Source organism: Leptinotarsa decemlineata, unplaced genomic scaffold (genome assembly GCF_025532065.1).
Source record: "Leptinotarsa decemlineata unplaced genomic scaffold, Ldec_3_MD MMD2_P_RNA_scaffold_2, whole genome shotgun sequence".
NCBI classification, from domain to species: domain Eukaryota; kingdom Metazoa; phylum Arthropoda; class Insecta; order Coleoptera; family Chrysomelidae; genus Leptinotarsa; species Leptinotarsa decemlineata.
In genome coordinates, this window is record NW_027412529.1 from 14,103,923 (window position 1) to 14,123,686 (window position 19,764).

At 35.1% G+C, this 19,764-nt stretch overlaps 1 protein-coding gene across 1 annotated transcript; it reads left to right on the forward strand.

Annotated features, from left to right (window-relative positions):
• The first annotated feature begins 691 nt into the window (after positions 1–691).
• On the forward strand, positions 692–1,596 carry LOC141487489 (uncharacterized). Its single transcript, XM_074186579.1, has 3 exons — positions 692–994; positions 1,049–1,156; positions 1,265–1,596. The coding sequence occupies exons 1-3, from the start codon at positions 772–774 to the stop codon at positions 1,594–1,596; spliced, it is 663 nt and encodes a 220-aa protein (XP_074042680.1). The 5' UTR covers positions 692–771.
• Positions 1,597–19,764: the final 18,168 nt, after the last annotated feature.

Consider the following 19,764-nt stretch of genomic DNA (forward strand, 5'->3'; position numbering starts at 1 on the left):
GTATTTCTTTCATCACAGTTCATTGAAATAGCCAAGAAAGATGAAGAAATTTCATTTCCTGCTTTTCATGACTGGATTCTACTGAACTGAAAGCAAAGAATTTCTTAACGATTTCCTGCATAATCCTCTAATGAGAGGTCAGCTGTGAAGATAAATATAAATTTGTCGTTTGTAATAATAGAGAGATATTGCTGTGACAAATCCTGTGCGGCGTTATTACCGCAGACGTTATATTGACAGTTGAGCATGCGCAGAATGAGTTCGAGAGACACGTTGCGGTAATACCGTTAGCGCATCACGTTATTTACGGCAGAACAATACCTCACGTAAAACGTTGCGCTATTCTACTTCGTACTGAATCGGATAGATCCGGTAGCTGTGTTTATTTTCGAGGTTAAGTTGTAGGTACTTAGTTCATTTTATGAAAACAAGTGTTTGTATATTTTTTTCCAAAATATGTCCGCTACAAAAAGGTTGAGATTTACGTCGGATGACGATTTATGTTTGTTACGCGAAGTTGTTGGGCAAAATCCTCTTCAGAATCCTGAGAAATGGAACTCTATACAAGCTAATATAAAATCAGTGACGGGAAAAGAATTTGTCATTCGTACATTGAAAGATCATGTAATGCTTCTTTTGACCTTATGGAAGAAAAAATCTGATGGTGACGAATTCCGGTAGGATATGTGCATTGTCTTTCTTATTTCTTTACAAGATGCCAATGGTTTCTGTATTATATACTCTATACTTTTCAGAAGTGGCACAGAAGAAATGTACACTGAAAAGGATACTCTTTTACAAGAAATCTCTGACTTATGTGCAGAATTTCCAATGCCTACCAATAAAACAAAGGTTATTTCCAAAGAAAAACAAATTGCTGAGTTAGGCCGGCAAACCAGGGAAAACATTGCAATAGATGCTTTCATAGTGAATAGTGAGGATTGCAGTGGAACTTCTGGGGAAATAATTATATCAGGGGAACATGATTATTTTGGTAATTCAATTATCTTATGGTTATAAAATTTCTATTGCAAACTATTTTTTTTAGATCCCAATCCAAACTTACCATCAACTGAGATTTGTGTAGGTGAAGTAGATACTCTAGATGTCATTGACCAAAACACAAAAAGCCTACCAACAGCAAAAAAATCAACAGGTAAGCAAATTGTTAGGTACTCAATTGCATCAGCCCTGAAAAGTTGAGGAGGTACCTACTTTATTTTAATATTCTTGTATAAAACTACAAGGAGATATTTATTTTCAGGACCTGGTATAGCTAGGAGCAGACAAAATAAAAGTGTTGTCCTCAGAAGAAATGCCATGGAATATCTAAAAAACAAAAACGAAAAAGAGCAGGAAATAAAATTGAGAGAATTACAATTGCAAGAGCAGAAATTGAAACTTCATGAGAGAAGTATTGAGATTGAAGAAAAAATACTACAAATGGAGATTGAAGATAGAAAAAAGAAGATTGAATTAGAGTTTGAAAAAATTAAATGTGGTATAAAGCAAAGAAGTGAATTACAAGCTCATATATCAGCACAACAGACATTTCTGGACACACTTTTGAAGAGGTTACAAAAATATGAAGACTGATGCCATAAGACTGCTTTAACCAAATTATGTTTTTTCATGTTATAGGTAGGTATTTGATTTGTTTTTTACTTTCGAAATAATGTATTAATGTTGCTACTTTGCGTTGACTCACAAATATTTACTGTGATTTTATTGTAGTTAGCAGCTCAAAATGATTTTTAGTTTTTTGTGATATTTATTTGTTTTTTACTTTCAAGTTAATTTATGTTGAATTTAGTCTATTAGCACATAATTATTTGTTGTTTATTTTTATGGAATGTTATTTTTTGGTTATGTGTTTCCTGTGAAGTTATTAAATCATTTCTTGATATTGTCTTTATTGCATTTTTATCCAAAACTTTGTACATGGACTAATAACTAGAAAAGGGTATATTGAAACTCAGTGCACATTTGAATATTTATTTCAAACTGAAAGTAGGTATATACGGTCAAAATTAATGTCCTAAATATTCCTCCAGCACTGGTGGCACTAGATGGAAGAACTGATTGGTTTGACTGCCATATAAAGTTGTATGACAATTGCTCAAAAGTATTCCAACTTTGTACATACTTTCTATGTCTTGTAAAAGTAATTTTTGATTTTTTCTGAAGTCTAGAAATGCAAACTGACTGGTGACTTTTTGAAAACCCCACTCAACAGCTATTCTGACTGCACTCATGGATTCATTGAAATGCTGTTGATAAATAGGAATTCCTTGTCGGTTTGGAAAGGGGCATAAAAGTAAGTCCATAATGGGGTAGGCATGGTCACCATATAAAATAAACCTGTGATCAGGAAACACTGCAACATCCTGCAGTTCTGCATACAAATTTGATTCACGAAAAATTCCAGCATCGTGTCTCCGTCCTACATATGCACCCTTCAAACTGGTAATCATACCATCTGGGCATATAACTGACTGGTATTTCACACAATGAAACCTCTTGTGACCAGAATAGTACTCTTCTTGATTTATTGATGGCCTGCAAATTGGTCTAGCAGTTCCATCAATAAATCCCCAGCAGTTTGAAATTGCAGCTCCTCTTCCATGAATAGCCTAAAAAAATCTACTATTGAAAAATGTCAATATGTTAGAATAATATACACATACGTCAGCATACATATGCATTCTTTGCAAATTCAGCCATGGTAAATTTCGCAAATCGTCAAGTAAATGCATGAAATTATTGGCAATGAGGTTCTGCATATGATTAATTATCTGAGATAATGATTGTGGAGACAGGCCAAATAAGAGCTGGAGATCCTTCAGTCGCCCAGGATATGCTAGTCTTCGTAATAAAATACAGAGTCCCATGACACTTAAAGAGGAATTTGTTATGTATTTCAGTACTTCAATTCACTGCATTTGTTAACATACCTGGAACAGAATTACGTGTTTGGGTTCTGATTACGTCTGGTATATGCAAGGCAGCAGCTAGTCTGAAGATATCGTCTCTTTCGAACCTGAAATTAATTTTAATATCTTCTGCCATCATATTGTCCAGATTGAACCTATCTTCAGCAGCCCCAACAGGAAAATTTTCAACCACGCCGAAAATATTGTGCAAAATCACTTGCTCCACTTCATCGTCATCAGCATCAGCTAAAATTACTGCTTCTAATGCCTCATCCATGTTAGATCCTCAGGAGAAATTATGCGATAAACAGGGCAAACAATCAAAACAAAGCACACTGGTTTTAGAGGTTAGTTCCAAATAAAACAGCGCATAAATAAAACTCAAAACATACTGGCAATACGTGTACCGCCCCAAACAATGTTTAGACGTAAACGTAATATTTAACGCGGGGTAAATAACACACCGCATGCGCTAACGGAATTTGCAATATCTCTCTAATTTCTTCGTAACTTTCGATAATAATATACCATCAGACGTAGTAACGAAAAGAACACTAAAGTTTTCATTCGATTATCAGTTAATTCGAGAACAGGGCAGGATTGTAACGTATCTTGACAAAAATATACCAGGTCGTATTGAATTGAAATTGGAAAAGATTTTTGATAGAATTCGAAGAGAAAAGTTAGAGAAATTTTAATTATTTTGTATAAAAAACACATATGCTCAGTATAAATAATCAAACCATTTCCAAATGTGAAGTGTACAATATCAATACATAGTGTAGGGTTTTTCCTACAACTACTTAGTTCAGAAAAATTTTATTTCTTTATTGATTTTTATTTTGTATTAAACATTTTTGTTAGGAAATTAACTTTTGATAACGTTTTTATCGAGCAGTCGTCCAAAATATCCATCTGCTTGGGTGTTTATGTTAATTTTTGCATTTTGATTTTTACTCATCATTTTCGTATTTTCACATCGCATATCATTGAAATCCTCTCTTCTTTCGAAACGAAAGCTTATTGCCGAAAAACAAATGAATAATTAGAACGACACCACTTGGGATGTTTCGAGTAGGTACTCTTATGGACTCTTATGGACTTTCTTGACTATATTTATGACCCCGACCATTGTCAGTGATAATTTTTTGAGAGTAACTTCGAACATATTTTTTAGCCGATGCATTCATTCTGTTCTGGGATTTGGGCTGGCAACTCTTTCTTATTTGTGGGGTTTCCGCCGAGAACTAAACCAGCTTCGGAGTCTCTTCGCTGATCGGGAAAAGACTTAGTGTTAGTTCCTTGAGGTTACCCTGCTATTTTCTGTTTCGTGTTATGTTTGTCTTTATGTTTTGTTGTTAATAAATTCAATTGTTGATTAACGTTGTGACACTAAATAATAATTCACTTATCACCAGTCCCGACACTAGTATAAAACAAAGTCGCTTCCCGCTGTCTGTCTCTATGTATGCTTAGATATTCAAAACTGCGGAACGGATTTTGATAAGGTTTTTTTTCAATAGGTAGAGATATCCATGAGGAACGTTTGTATGCATATAACATGCATAATATAATCGAGAAACACTGATAATTTTGGAGGTTTCTAATGTGATATTGTATTTCGCTTACATTGCAAACGATAGCTGAACCCTACGAGATCAAAATAATGTACTACAGTATTGTACACCCTAAAAAGTTCCGCGATGGTATATGTCTATCTCTAAGGGATAACCCACAATAACCATTTTTTACCTACGAGAGATAATGGCTTATTGACGAAGCGATTTTAAACAATACAGCACTAATTTTCATCCAATCAAGTACCTTAAATACTTTGTGAATTCAATATAGATCAATATGGCCCTTTATAGCATGAATTCGAATGGATATCCTCAAAGATATTACAGATTTGAAATGCAGGGACATAGACGTTGCGGCGGTATCGGCCGAGGGGCGGACGACGCGTGCCTTCAAATAACGCGTCGTAGGCCGCGCTTCTCCCTTCCGGATGATGACATCGACCGTAATATCCGGCTGGAACTCCGGGTTCGGCGCATCTTTAGGAAAAATGATGACGACGTGATTCGTCCTGCTTCGGAGGAAGAACTGAGGTGGTATATTAGCGCCTCCAAACCCAAGAAGGCTCCTGGAGGTAGTTCAATCAACAATAGGTTGTTGAAACAGCTTCCCTAGAACTTCATCAGATATCTGCTGAACATCATCAACAGCTTAATCGCTCTCAGATACTTCCCTCGAAGATGGAAGCATGCCGTGCTTGTCATGATTCCAAAACAGGACCTGAACCTGTTGTTTCTCCAGAATCATCCAACGAGTCTACTTTGCTCAAAGACTAAGTTGGCTGAACGTGTTATACTGCAAAGGCTAACCGGAGAAGTTGAATACCTAACTGTTCTGTCTGATGAACGATTCGGCTTCAGGAGGGCACACTTCACTGAGTTGCAGGCCCTGAGACTGGTCGAAAATTCTATCTCAGAGCTAAACAACAGAAAGACAGTCCATCTTGTTCTCTTGGACATTTCAAAGGCCTTCGACCAAGTCTGTCACGGAGGCTTACTATAAAAAGGCTCCGGTAGTTAATTCAATCAACAATAGGTATTTGAAGCAGCTTCCCGAGAACTTCATCAGATATCTGTTGAACATCATCAACAGCTTAATCGTCCTCAGATACTTCCTTCGAAGATGGAAGCATGCCATGGTTGTCATGATTCCAAAACAGGACCAGAATCTGCTGTTTCCCCAGAATCATCGTACTAGTCTACTTTGCTCAACGGCTAAGTTGGCCGAACGTGTTATGCTGCAAAGGCCAATCGAAGAAGTTGAATACCAAACTGTTCTGCATAATGAACAATTCGGCGAGGGCACACTCCACTGAGCTGCAGGCCCTGAGACTGGTCGAAAATTCCATCTCAGAGCTAAACAACAGAAAGACAGTCCATCTTGTTCTCCTGGACATTTCAAAGGCCTTCGCCCAAGTTTGTCACGTAGGCCTACTATATAAACTGCTCGATTTCGATTTGCCTCGGGGCCTGGTCCGGTGGATTAGGTCCTTTCTGAAAAGTAGGATATTTCAGGTACGAGTTGAAGAAATCCTGTGTCGTGTCTGGAAAATCTAAACTGGAGTGCCTCAGGGAGCTGTGCTGTTTCCACTACTTCATCGCCTTTATGTGAGCAACCTCCCAAAGATTATGTGAAGGTTTTCCTTCAAGCCGATGATACAGCTCTCCTCGCTTCTTCCATGGTCATCTGCATGCAACGTGCATTGGACGAACTCGAACGCTGATACCTCGACTGGAAGATTCGGGAGAACCCAAATGAAACTCAGGCGATAGATTTGGAGAGACGTAATGTTTCTCCAGACACAAGGGTCACGATCTCAGGCAGAGCGATCGAATGGCAACCGTGAGTCAAGTACCTAGGTCTTTGGATAGATCGCCGATTCACCTGGGAAAATCACATTGACAACAACAAGTGCAAGGTTCAGTCAAGAATAGCCAGACTCTATCCTCTAGTCAACAGATATTCAAAGCTCAACCATAGAAATAAGGTTTTACTATATAATATGATGTTCAAGCCTGTCATTATGTATGCTTCAGGCGCTTAGGGACAAATTGCCACGTCAAATTTCTCCACTCTGGAGAAATTGCGAAATAAAATTCTTCAGATGCTGGTGAAAGGTCCATGGTTCTTGCGGAATGAAGCCATCCGCAGAGACTTGAAGTTGTTAACTATACATTCAGTTGAGGAATCAGAGAGTTTTCGAGTCAGCGAAAGCTCATCTTAGTCAGGGAAGCTATAGATTATACTATAGACGACCCCACCCGATTCAGAAGGCCCCGTCGCCCAGTTGGGTGAAGGCCCCACGACGTCCGTTGAGGTGAACAGTTTGTTCATCATGTTTAGAGGTCACTGACCTTTATGTCGCAATCAAACACCTTCAGTTTTGAACCATTCGTCCACCTGAGTAACCTCAGTTGAAAGGGTAAGAGAAATATTTCACAACCTAATTAATGCTATGCTTTTCCCTATATCAGCGGATGCACGCGTTTATATATATAATATATATATATAATACTAAATATGTATATATATATATATATATATATATATATATATATATATATATATATATATATATATATATATATGATGTGAGTCATGATGTGAAGAGGAATTTGTTTGCTTTACATTTATGAAAATGAATTATAGCGTTTCAGTTTTTGAAACACTTGTTGAATTTTTTTCATGATGATCTCCAAAGGACGCTAACTTGGTTAGCGAAATGTGTGTCGAAAGACAGTAATTTTTGATCTCCTGAGGATACTAACTTGGTTAACGAAACGTGCGTCGAAAGACCGTCTCTTTTTGTTCTGGTATTAGAAAAGTGCTTTCAATAGATAAATGCTCATAAGTTCAAAACTTAACTAGTTAGGTATACGCATGATGTACATAAAAAGTAAGTAAATTTCAACAGCTTTCTGAATTTTTAATAATACACACAGTATTCTATTTGAAATAATCAACTTTCAGTCACTTTTTACGCAAACGAAAAAACTGCATTTTTACCACCCTGTATTAAAGTAACGGAGATGACACTGAAGTGTCCAAACCAAACTCCTTACTCCAAACCAAATTTCGGTACCTTAGTAATTCTCAACTCGAAGATATCGAAGATAAGTATGAAGGTCATGATTTACTATGAAAAAAATTAAAACTAACTTATATTTCTGAAACGGTAGGTACCAGATAGGTATAGGAAAATATCAAGAAAAGTTTTCAGATAATTGTTGTAGATTCCAAAAATAATATCATGTACAGGAAGTATAAAACCCGCAGTACTTTTTTGAATCTTTGACTTCCGATATTTTTTTATTGATTTAAAACAAACAGGTTAACCACAATCATTCTTTTATTGAATTGTTCTGTTGGAATGCCTCCAGTGTGAGTATAAATGAGATAATCTACAGTGAAATATTGAATTTTTTTTTTTCATTTACTGTTGATATCGTCCAAATGGGACCAGTTGATTTAGAGACCCATTTTCAAAATTTTCAATTGAGTATTTATAAAAATCAAAAGTCAAACCGCGCCCTTGCCTCCGAAAACTCAAGAGCTGACCATTTTCATCTGGACAATTCTAGTATTCTCTTACTGAAATTAGAAAATAGCAAAAGCACGTCATAAAATAAAAATATTATTGTCAGGCAAACGAATTATTTTGATACGGGTATAAACCTATCTTGGTTGCTCAGTTATATTGCCTGCATTGAAATTAAAATGTCATCATTTTGGAGATTAGTGAAGGGAGCTATTCAAGCGAAAATACACAATTTCCCTCGATAGGGGGAAACTCGTTGTGTCTAGAAGAAATAATTTGAGCTGAGGGAGTTCATTCACAAGTTAAGTACCTATAAAAAATCAATAGCAACCTGATGTGGAAACATGTATCCTTTATGGAAGATGTAGAGAATTGAGTGTCGAAAGTGAATTTTTTTATTGGTAATAGCTTCCAACCGCACATCTTTAGATAATAATATGTTATCACTGACAGTCATAACGATAAAATGTATCATATGATTATTCTGTGTTCGTGAATATCACAGGTTCGGACTAGAACGAATTGATATTCAATATATTTTATTTCTTAATATCAAAAGCACAAGAGGTTCTTCCAAGAAGCACTTCCGAACTTTGACGACAATTGATAACGGCCATCTTGTTGAAGTAACATCTGTTAAATCAGTTGTCATTTGTTAGGTCTGTTTTGCTAAATCATCATGGACGATTATAGCATTCAACAACATGTGCAAATAATAAAATAGTTCTATCGAAATAAGTGTTCTGTTCTGGCAACGTACCGCGCGTTTCGCCCATTTTACGGTCCCTATAATCATCCTACCAAGAGGAGTATTCGCAAAATGGTGAATAAATTTGAGTCCACCATAGAAACGACCATTGAAAACGACGTGTGTTCGATGAATGGGCTCTGCCAACTGACCCTAATAATCACCGAAAAATCATCTTCATTGATGAGGCCCATTTCTGGATGAATGGGTACGTGATCAAACAATTGTCGATCTTGGGACGATACCAGTCCACATAAGAACCTAGAGCGTCCAATGCATCCCAAGAAAGTCACTGTTTGGTGTGGATTGTGGGCTAGCTGCGTCATCGGTCCATATTTCTGTGAGAACGACGTTGGCCAGGACATCAGTGTTAATGGCGAGCACTATAGGTCGATGTATTGGATGATCTGGAAACAATGTCATGTGGTTTCAACAGGATGGCGCTTCATTCTACAAAGCTCATGCTCAAGCTCATCCACATTGGATATTCTGCAAAAGTGATTTGAGGACATGGTCATCTCACGTGGATGTGATGTGAACTGGTTATCGAGATCGTACGACTTGACCCCGTCAGACTTTTCATTGCATTTCATCAGTTCTGACTTCCATTGTCTATGTGATATAAATTGATTTGAAATACCTGAAAAAATCTGTGAAAAATTAAAAAAGAGATTAGCTGAAAAATAACAATTATATTAAGCAAGAAAAACTGAAATCACAATGAAATAAAATACAAGCAACAACCAAAAAATCAAATAGAAAATTAAACCATTAACACGAGATGAAAATTAAAAAATTATTAACAAGAATTAAAAATTAAAAGATTCCAAACCAAGTTACTTCACGACGTTTCGATTGTTAGTATCCACAATCGTCTTCGGGTGCTAACTGGACTTATTCCTCCGAGATCTGACTATTTATGGGTCATTCGAGTGCTTTCACCTATCGCCTCTTTCGTCTCTCCGCTTCATCGGTTTTAGCGGAAGCTGACCGTTTGTCGGGAGTTGGTCGTGTTCTGCTTGATTAGAGGTTTCCATATGTTGCGTATCTCTACGTTAGCTTGGCTGAATGCATTGTTTGAATTTTCTCCCAAACCAGTGTTCTTCCTTGTGGATGATTTCAGCCAAACTTCCAAACGTGATCTGCTATTCTTGATTTGCTGGTTCCTCCTCGCTGTGTGTGTTTCTTATGTCTGGCAATGGCCTCTTAGTTTCACCGATGTATGATTCTTCGCACTCGCAGGGTATCCGCTAAACGCAATTCTTGGAATCGCAGTACGCGTTTTGTGGCGTGGTTTTTGTGAGGCTGCTACGGATAGTGTCCTCAGATCTGAAGCAGGTTCTGATGTTATGCTTGGACGCAATCCTTCTTACGCTTTCCGAGAATCCTCTGATGTAGGGAAGTACAAGTACTGGTTGTGGCGGCTTCACTTCTTTGTGGAGACTTTTTATTGTCTAGTTTTTTTTGGGTCGCAGGTATATGCGAATAAGCCAAAAACCACAGTGGCACTCAAAGTAGTTACTTCTTTGAAGGATCTGTAGGATCATCGTAGGATCATCGTAGGATCATCGTAGAGAGTTTTTCCGAAATAAATTGCTTTCATTCTTTCTACAGAAGTTTCTCACGCTTTTTTATGAAGAAGAATTAGAAAGCTAAAGCCTTTCCTTTCCAATTATAAACAGTTCGTATTAGTTTACCTTTGGTGATTGAATTATCTTTGATGGTTTATAAGATGATATAAATTAATATAGAAACCTGCTATTCAGTTATCAGGATTGAACATTGAAGCTGATAAACATGTTACAGGACATTAAGAAAAATTTGATACAAATGAAAAATGATATTATATTCATATTCAGTGGAAAAACAGGTTGTATCTCAAATGATGTCAATGATTTTTTAAATAGATTTCAGGTGGTGATTACTTGACATATTTTATGAAAAAACGTTCATACAAACGTGAGTTCTAACTAGCATCCTTTCCAAGAAACGGGGTGTCACAGGTTCACTGAAATAATATTGTTTTTTATCAATAACTCAAAAGCCTTTTCGCCGATTTTGATGGAACTAGGTGTGTTTATCAGCAGTAAATTCCCTATTCAGAAATTTCCCTGAATTTTGAGAAAAGGAGTCGAGTTTGTAAAAATATTTCCTTATTTGAATAAGAAAATTAAGTAATTAATTGAGTATTCAACCCATAGCAACATTTTCAAAGAAACAGGTAATGAGTTAAAATTTCAAAATTATCATTATCAATGAAATATTGTTGTGATTTTTTGTCCAGAAGGAGTAAGTGAGTAAGGTCTGGGGAATATGATGGGCACAATTTGTTTAATTTTTGGATGGTGATTTGTTGAACGTGCGGACAGGCGTTGTCGTGGAGCAAGATTGGACCTCTTCTGTTGACTAGTGTCGACTGCTGCTGACGCCATGTTCGGTATATTTTGTCGATTTTCTCACAATAAGACTCTGCTGTGATGATTTGGCCCGGTTGCAAACTAGCCACTGACAGTAACCATGATCTTTTTTGGTAGGTTTACGCCTTTGGCATATGCCTTGGCGTCCAATCACTGTCCTGAATGTCTCCCGTGGTCGCAGAGAATCCATTTTTCATCACACGTGGCGATCTAATCCTAAAAATAATCTTTTTGGATTCGCAAAAATAAGAATATACATGTCGATCTTGCGAATCGTGAGGCACCCACTTGTCGAGCTCTTTAATCTTCCCAGTACGTTTTGAACTTAAACAATCAAAAACCGCATGGGAGCTGACACCCAGTTCTTCCGCCATCTCACGCATTGTTTGTGACGTGTCAGTCTCCACTAGGGTCCCCAAATCCTCGTTTTGGATTATTGTAGGTCGACCACTTCAAGGCTAAAATATCTCGAACGGAATTTCGCAAACCAATGTCGAACAGTGAGTTTATTAATACAATCATTGCCTAACGCCTAGTGAATTTTTCAAGCTGTTTCGTCAGTACTTTGGTTCAATTTGAATTTGTTGAAAAAAATTGGCCAAAAATCGCATAACGACATCGTATAGTAATAAACTGGAAAGAAGCAAAAAATCAAAATTTGGAAAAAATCAACAGCCTCAATGTATAGAACATAAAATTTTCAATTGATCAGTTTATACCAAAACACTGTAGAATAAATATTTACTGAGAAATGGAGCTACGAAAACACATGACATAACAACGGACAAAACTTTGGAATCAACCTAATGTTAAGCGCGATTTTGACATATTTTTGTATTGAGATTTTTCTGTGTGAAACGTTTTCGTCTTGAAATGTATTTGTCTTCATATGTTTTCCACTGAGATATTTTTGACTGAGATATTATTTTCCAACATATCATTCCTGAGCTAACAAGAAGGGAAGCGTCGCAAAACGAACAATTTAACGAGTGTATACAAAATTCAAATTAGTCATACAGTATGCACCAAAGTATGCATCATATGGGAAACTTACTTATTAAGGGTTTTTCGACATAAAGTTATTCCTGATGAAAGTTTGTGCATCCCTCGAAACTAAACATGCACCAACAAAATACAGTACATCACACGTTATATACGAGGAGCCTTCAAATATTTGATTTTGTGACAAGAGTAAAGTAGGCTTATTTTGAAAAATATCTGGAAATATTATTTAGAAAAGTTGTTCATTATTGAAAAATAAATCTAAATTTGAAGTTATGGCCATCTAGGTGAAGTTTTTTTGTTTAACCCATTTTTTTTAAAAGGGGACTACGAAAAAATAATTTGCTGAAACGATAAATAGACCGCATCCTGGATAAGACGGTTCATTCCAAAAGCCTGTAATATTACAGATTACACAACTATGGTGTTTACCACGGTCAATTTTTTGAAGAGTAAATTAATTTTCAAAGTTTTTGGTGCAAAGTTATTTTTATTTTTTGTTAACTCCGAAAATTACTAAAAATTATACATTCTTGTAGAAAGAACTCAATATTCAATGAAATCAAATCACAAGACATCAAAATAAAATAGGTATTTCGGAACAAACTCATTGATTTCCCGGAGATTTTTTGTCCAAAATAAGTGTTTGAAGTTTAATCTCCAGAAAATCAACGAGTTTGTTCCGAAATTCCTATTTTAATTTGATGTTTTGTGATTTCATATTATTGAATATTAATTTCTTGTTGCAATACTATTTAATTTTGAGTAATTTTCGGTGTTAACAAAAAATATAAATAACTTTACACCAAAAACTTTGAAAATCATTTTACTCTTCAAAAAAATTGACAACAACACCATAGTTGTGTAATTTGTAATATTACAGGCTTTTGAAATGAACGATCGTATACACGTATAGATCGTATAGACAGCATCCTGTCTATTTATCGTCTTAGCAAATTTTTTTTCCGTAGTCCCCATTTTAAAAATATGGGTAAAAAAATAAAACTCTTACCATGACTTCAAATCTAAATGTATTTTTCAATGATGAACAACTTTTTTTAAATAACATTTCCAGAGATTTTTTAAAATAAGAGAACTTTACTCTTGTCTCAAAATCAAATGTTTGAAGGCTCCTCGTGTATTACGTGTGTTTTACTGAATTTTTTTGGTGCATGTTCAATTTTAGGAAATGCACAAACTTTTATCAAGAATAACTTTTTGTCAAAAAACCCTTAATAAATAAGTTTTCCATATGGTGCATACTTTGGGGATGAGACTGTATAATTCATATTGAGTTGTAGTTCTATTTCTTTCGTTCATTTGATTCAAACTGACGGAATTCTGTATATACCTTTGGTATATACACTTTTATGATATCAACAGCGCAATTTATGCACAATCTATTATTTTCCAATGGAAATTCATATTTCATCTGAACATTCACAAATGTATTTACATAAATTTTCATTTTCACAAGATGTGTCAAAATAATTCCTCGTTGAATATTTCAATCGGTCAAAATTTTCCCGATATCAAATTTCAACGGTACTTATTACTAATTGCATTTCAATTTTATTCAAAGTAGATTGAAAACCAGTGTAGTCGGAAAAAATAAAACAATCAACAGATTTCACACTATCACTATTATTATATAAATATTATATATTATTATATAAATATCATATAAATATTCGTGTAAGTTCTTTATTATTCAAAACGTTCAATGCAATGAAATGTGTTTCAATAGAAGCAAATATATTGTCCCAATATTTATATATTTTAAACAAACCTTTAAGATTCGAATTATTACTGAAAACAAACTATTGGATTGAAGCATTCAGCTTCATCAATATTCAACTCTGTAAATGTGAAAATGGGTTTGACAATTTGGAATGGGTTTCTGTATCCTCTTTGCCTAGTACGGTTCTGTGAAATGTCACGTTGCTGCATGGGATCTAGAACCATTCTGGGGCTATTGACGCTATTTTTATTGCTTTATAATAAGCTGGTACCGCAGTTACCAAAAATAGTTGATGAAAAAAACCTTAATAGATTGTTTGTGGAGCAACCTGTACCTACCAGTAAACGTAGGCAGATGAAATGAATTCGATACGACTATTTTCGGATCTATAATTATGGGGACTATGTTCCGTTACAGAAACTGTAACAACTATACAGAGATAATAATTAACAGATGCAATTCAGTCTTGGAGAGAGTTGAAACTTATTGTTAATATGGAAAATTTGTAATTATCTGCCAATATGAAGAACTCTTCGAAATGTCCATAAAACTTGCTTTGAATAAGAATGTTTGCAATTTCAATATAGAAATGAAAAACGTGCAGTAGGCGAACAATAAAACAATAGAATGTTTTCGAGAGTTCAAGTAAAATATTATCCTTCCATAAGATTCGAAAAGGCATGAAATAATAATTCGAAATGATTGGCTTTTTCGAAACTATTCAGAAGATAATTCATAAAACATGTTAAACGGATTGAGCGGTTATTTTACTTTCACCTGATGCCGAAAATTAGGACTCTCCACCCCGAAAAAGTTTTATAGAAAGATTATTAGGTTACAGGTTGCTGTAAATCATTTTCGAAGTAAAAATGGTGTATACGAATAAATTTGATTTTTCTATGCAAAAACCGTTTACCAGGTTTTTGCACGAAGCGGTCTACCAAACTATAAAATAGAGATAAATGATATGTTCTCCTCTTTTAAAAACGATTTTTAAAAACTTGTCCACATGGTGGACTCCAACAAGAATTAAAACTGATTTTATTTGGCAGAAATTATCTTTTGATGTGCACATAATTTGAGTATTAGGTTTCCCAAGAAATCTGAGATCAACATATAGGGATTTAAAAAAATTCGATAATGATGTTTTTTTGGTAGATCTTACGAACGCCAATTTAGACTCAATTTATCAAATAAATGAGAAATATAGATGAAAAAACTACTACACTCAATTCGATTATCCCACTGTCGATTCCAATGCTCGTCTTAGAATTGTTCGAATTTCGAAAGAAAGGGTTCCATAGTTTTCAGCAAACTTGAAGTTCATGATGAAACTGCGTTATAGAGCTTTTAACAGATTCAAAAGAAGTAAGTTCCCCTCCCACTGGGATTATTATAAGCAAATGAGAAACCTCACAAACCGCACAATTAAGTTGGAAAAGAAAGCCTACCTGGCATTCTGTCTCAAAGGTAATATAAATTAATTTTGGAAGGATTAAGCTTACTTGGACATATATAAAAAATCCAATAGAACCATCCCTGAACAGCTCGCCAATGATCTCAATACCTTCTTTTGTAATAGATCTTAACTTATTTCGAATCCAGGTAATGATATCATATAATTTCTTCCCAACAACTACTCCTTTGATGATCACAGTTTTGCTTTCCATGACATAACGGAGAATGAGGTATATAAACAACTTCTCTCAATAAAATCCAATGCGATTGGTGCCGATAATATCAGTATCGAAATGTTATTGCTTTGTTGCCCTTTTATCAAAACGCATGTCACACATAATTTCAATATATGCATCCAACAATCGGCAAAATCCCTCATTATGGAAAAAATCTCAATTTATCCCGTTACCAAAAACCGTAAATCCTCAGAGTATCAATGACCTTTGCCCAATTAGCATCCTCTGTGCAATCTCAAAAACGCTGGAAAAAATCATGAACCTTCAAATGCTCGATTTTTTTGATACATTTAGCATACTGCCTTCTACCCATTCAGGTTTTCGAGCTGAACATAGCTGTACAACTGCACTGTTGTGCAGTTCAAAATCTTTCGACACGATTAGCCATCAGCTTTTACTGGTTTTCTCAAAATATCTTCGATTTTCACTCAACGCAGTTAAACTCATGAAAATCTATCTAAGTGATCGCTCTCAGTGTGTTATATTAAACAAAATCAAATCAGATTTTCATGCTACTCGGAATGGTGTCCCGTAGGGATCCATCCCAGGGCCACTTCTGTTTGTAATATATACCTCCCAATTCCCTCATTGTCTTCGTTACACAAACATACATAGTTACGTTGATGATACGCAGATATACACGCATTTCGAAAAATCTTCTTTAGATGATAGTTGCCGAAAAAGTAATATGGATTTGAAAAATCTGACTAAACTTTAGGAAAAATATTGTCTTTCTGTGAATGTCAACAAATCGTTTGTCATGATTTTTGGCATGAACAATATAAACTTGCCCTGAACAATATAAACATCACTATCGATAACGTATCGTTACCAATAAAAGGCGAAGATGACAATATAAAAAAAACTTGGTTTGCTAATAAATCTGTCGCTAAGGTTTTCATCGCATGTCTCACTGACCTTGAAGCGGGGGTATTGTAACCTCTAAACAATATACCGTTACCGTGAACTACTGAATCGCCAATCTGAACAAATTATTTGCGATGCACTTTTTTGTCCTATGCGAACTATGCTGATGTGGTGTACGGTCCTTATCAGTTACAAACCGATAAGAGAAGACAGCAAGTGTTACAGAACTCATGCGTCAAATTGATTACTGGTTCGGTGAGACGGGATCATGTGACACATCACTTAAAAAAAATTGTTGAATATAGAAAATCGGCGTATTTTACACGCATGCACTCTATTTCACAAAATAATAAAATACATGAAGCCTGCTTATCTCTACAACGAACTCAAGTTTCGAACCGACGTTCATCATCTTGATCTGAGATTCAAGAACTTGGTCACTTCCCCTCACTTCAAAACTCCCCATTATCGTGGATCATTTTCTCATTACATAACCTGACTCTTCAACAAATTATCTAACTAAACTGAAGAACTCAAATTGTATTATATTCAAAAAGAAAATTAAACATCTTTTGCTCATGAATGAAATTCCTAACATGCTAAATTTCAAGTGCTACGTATCTATTTTATTTTTTCCCTTTTTCTTGCATCGACTTCTATTCCTTTTTTTTAATATAGTATTATACATGTGTTCAATGTGTCTTGCATACCGTTTTATGTAGTATATTTTTGAACGTGTTTGTTAGCTAAAATGTTTGCTTTTGTGCACTTGTGTTTATGTTTACCAAGGCGTTGAAAGATGAAAGATGAAGAGCAAGGTCTGCTCATGTTGCGATTTCTCTGTAGCATGGTCAGAAATATTTCTCTGTATTCTGTTTCCTATAAAAAAACAATTATTATTATAAAAAAATTCCAATAGAATTCCTTGTATTCCATAAGTTGAAATGTTCAGCACTTTGTGGAAAGGTTTTTGACACTATTTGCATGACATAAATTTTAGGCTATGAAAGAAACTTTCTGAATACTAACTTCTTCAAAACTAATATGAAATGAAAATTAAAACAGTTCAAGAAAATTCGTAAGTATTTCTATCATGTACTGATTTGTTGCACCAAAGTTCTACCTGTTAACGCAATTTCCATGTCAAAATAAGCGATTCACCTTGTATATTTGTAGATGTAATGAACTGCAATCAAGGCTGCCACATTAAACTCTAATGTATCCAATAATGATATTTAACGCCTTGAACTACCAATTCACAAACCAATCTGAAGACATTATTATCATTTTCAAAGGTATGATTATGTTACATAAAAATCTATTACCAAACCGCAATATGTGTCTACATGATTGGTCTGAAAAAACCCACATTATTTCTAAGCTAGCGAATATAACGATTTGGGAGCTCGAATGTGAATTCAGTAATAATGGACGAGTAGTAAGGACAAAGAAAAACAGAAGTAAAGCCTGTCAAGAGTTGCCTCAGCTGAAAAAAGGAGACACTAGGGACGGTGAAACAAAGCTCGTTCAAACAAAACCCACTTCGTTTGTGCTGACGATATTTGTTTGACTTCTAGTTTATTTTGCGTTATAGGCCTATAACAGCGTGGTATTTGTTTAATTCCAGAAATGAAAATCCTATTAGGAGAAATCCACACTGAAACTAATATACTGAAGGAGTGACATCTATGTCTTGAAAATCGAATCCCAAGTGAACAACGAAATTGCTTATTGCTTGCTATACAGGCTGATCTGAAATCAGTGTACGCTAATTTCTTTCGTTGAATGACATTGTACAGAGAAGGCCAAACCGTACACTTTTGAAGAAAAACTCATGTTTCCAAACTAGATAGATGAAAACTGATGGCCGTGCCTGGGAGTGAAATTTTATGACAAACTCAATGGTGAAAGCCGCATAGCAATGTCTGTCATCGTTTTTTTCAAATGTGCATTTTAGAAAAGTTAGGTACTGTTACTTTTTTCCTATCGAATTTTTTTTCAGAGCACTTTTCCACGTAGAACTGAATCTTGCGAAAAACTTATTTTTTCAAATGACATTATAATAGTTATTGATGGAAAACAATTTTTTTAAGAGAAACTCCTGCATATTTCAATAGAGCTTAAAATTACCTTTCTAAAAATGTAGCATACTTGATGTTTTGCCAGAGTCATCTTTGAAGAGCTTTCAGATTTTTTTATGTAGACTTTGAAACGCACACTTTCTTCAAGTAGACTTTGGACGATGCGCGATAGAACAGAATGCAAAAGCTACTAGTAGCTTTCAAATTTTTATTTGTACAGTAGAGACGCTCTTCAATTAGTTTGAAATGTTAAGACAAAATATTGAACCCCTTGTTGATGAATTGCCACTAATGGAGTTCATAAAAATATATTTTCAACAAGACAGAGCTTCACCTCACGATACTGCAATTGTCAGCAATTTTTTGGCTGCAAATTTTGGTAATAATTATATAGCCAACTAAGGACCCAACCGTTGGCTGGCCAGGTCACCGGACCTAACACCTATTAACTTTCACCTCTGGGGAAGGTTGGAAGATCTGATTTTTCAATTGCTCACGCTTATTGAACTAATTAATTCGGCAAAAAATTATTAGAAAAGGTATCGCCTGTGTGTAGGAGACGCTGGTAGACATTTGGAACAGCTTCTCTGAAGAAATATATTTCAATAAATAAATAAATAAAATAAAATATTTATTAATTCTTTCAACTATTGTTAACAATATATAGGATAAGTCAAAATCAGTGTCATTAAGTGTTAATTGACAAACAGGACGAAACAAGCACAATAATGACTAACATAGACTATGTAAAATACACTTCGATATCATCTCAAAATTGAAAAGTATAATTCAAATTCCTCAACAGTATAGAAACATTCTCTGATAAGGAGTTCCCTAAGTCTATACTTAAAAACCGCCGGGGATCTTGCGTATTTTATTTCGTTCGGAAGACAGTAAAAAAACGTCAGCCTGCATTGATGGGAGATTTTTTGTAATAGGAGTGTTTGGGCTTGTTCAATTTGATATCATTTTTATTTCTGGTGTTGTAAGAATGTGAATCACTATTAATGGGAAATGAATGTTTGTTATTGAAAATATATGTTAATAGTTTCATTAAATAAATTGATGTAACCGTGAGGATCCGTTTAGTTTTGAAAACCTGTCTGCATGATTGGCGACTACTAGTGTTAAAGATAAGCCTTATGATTCTTTTCTGAGCAAAAAA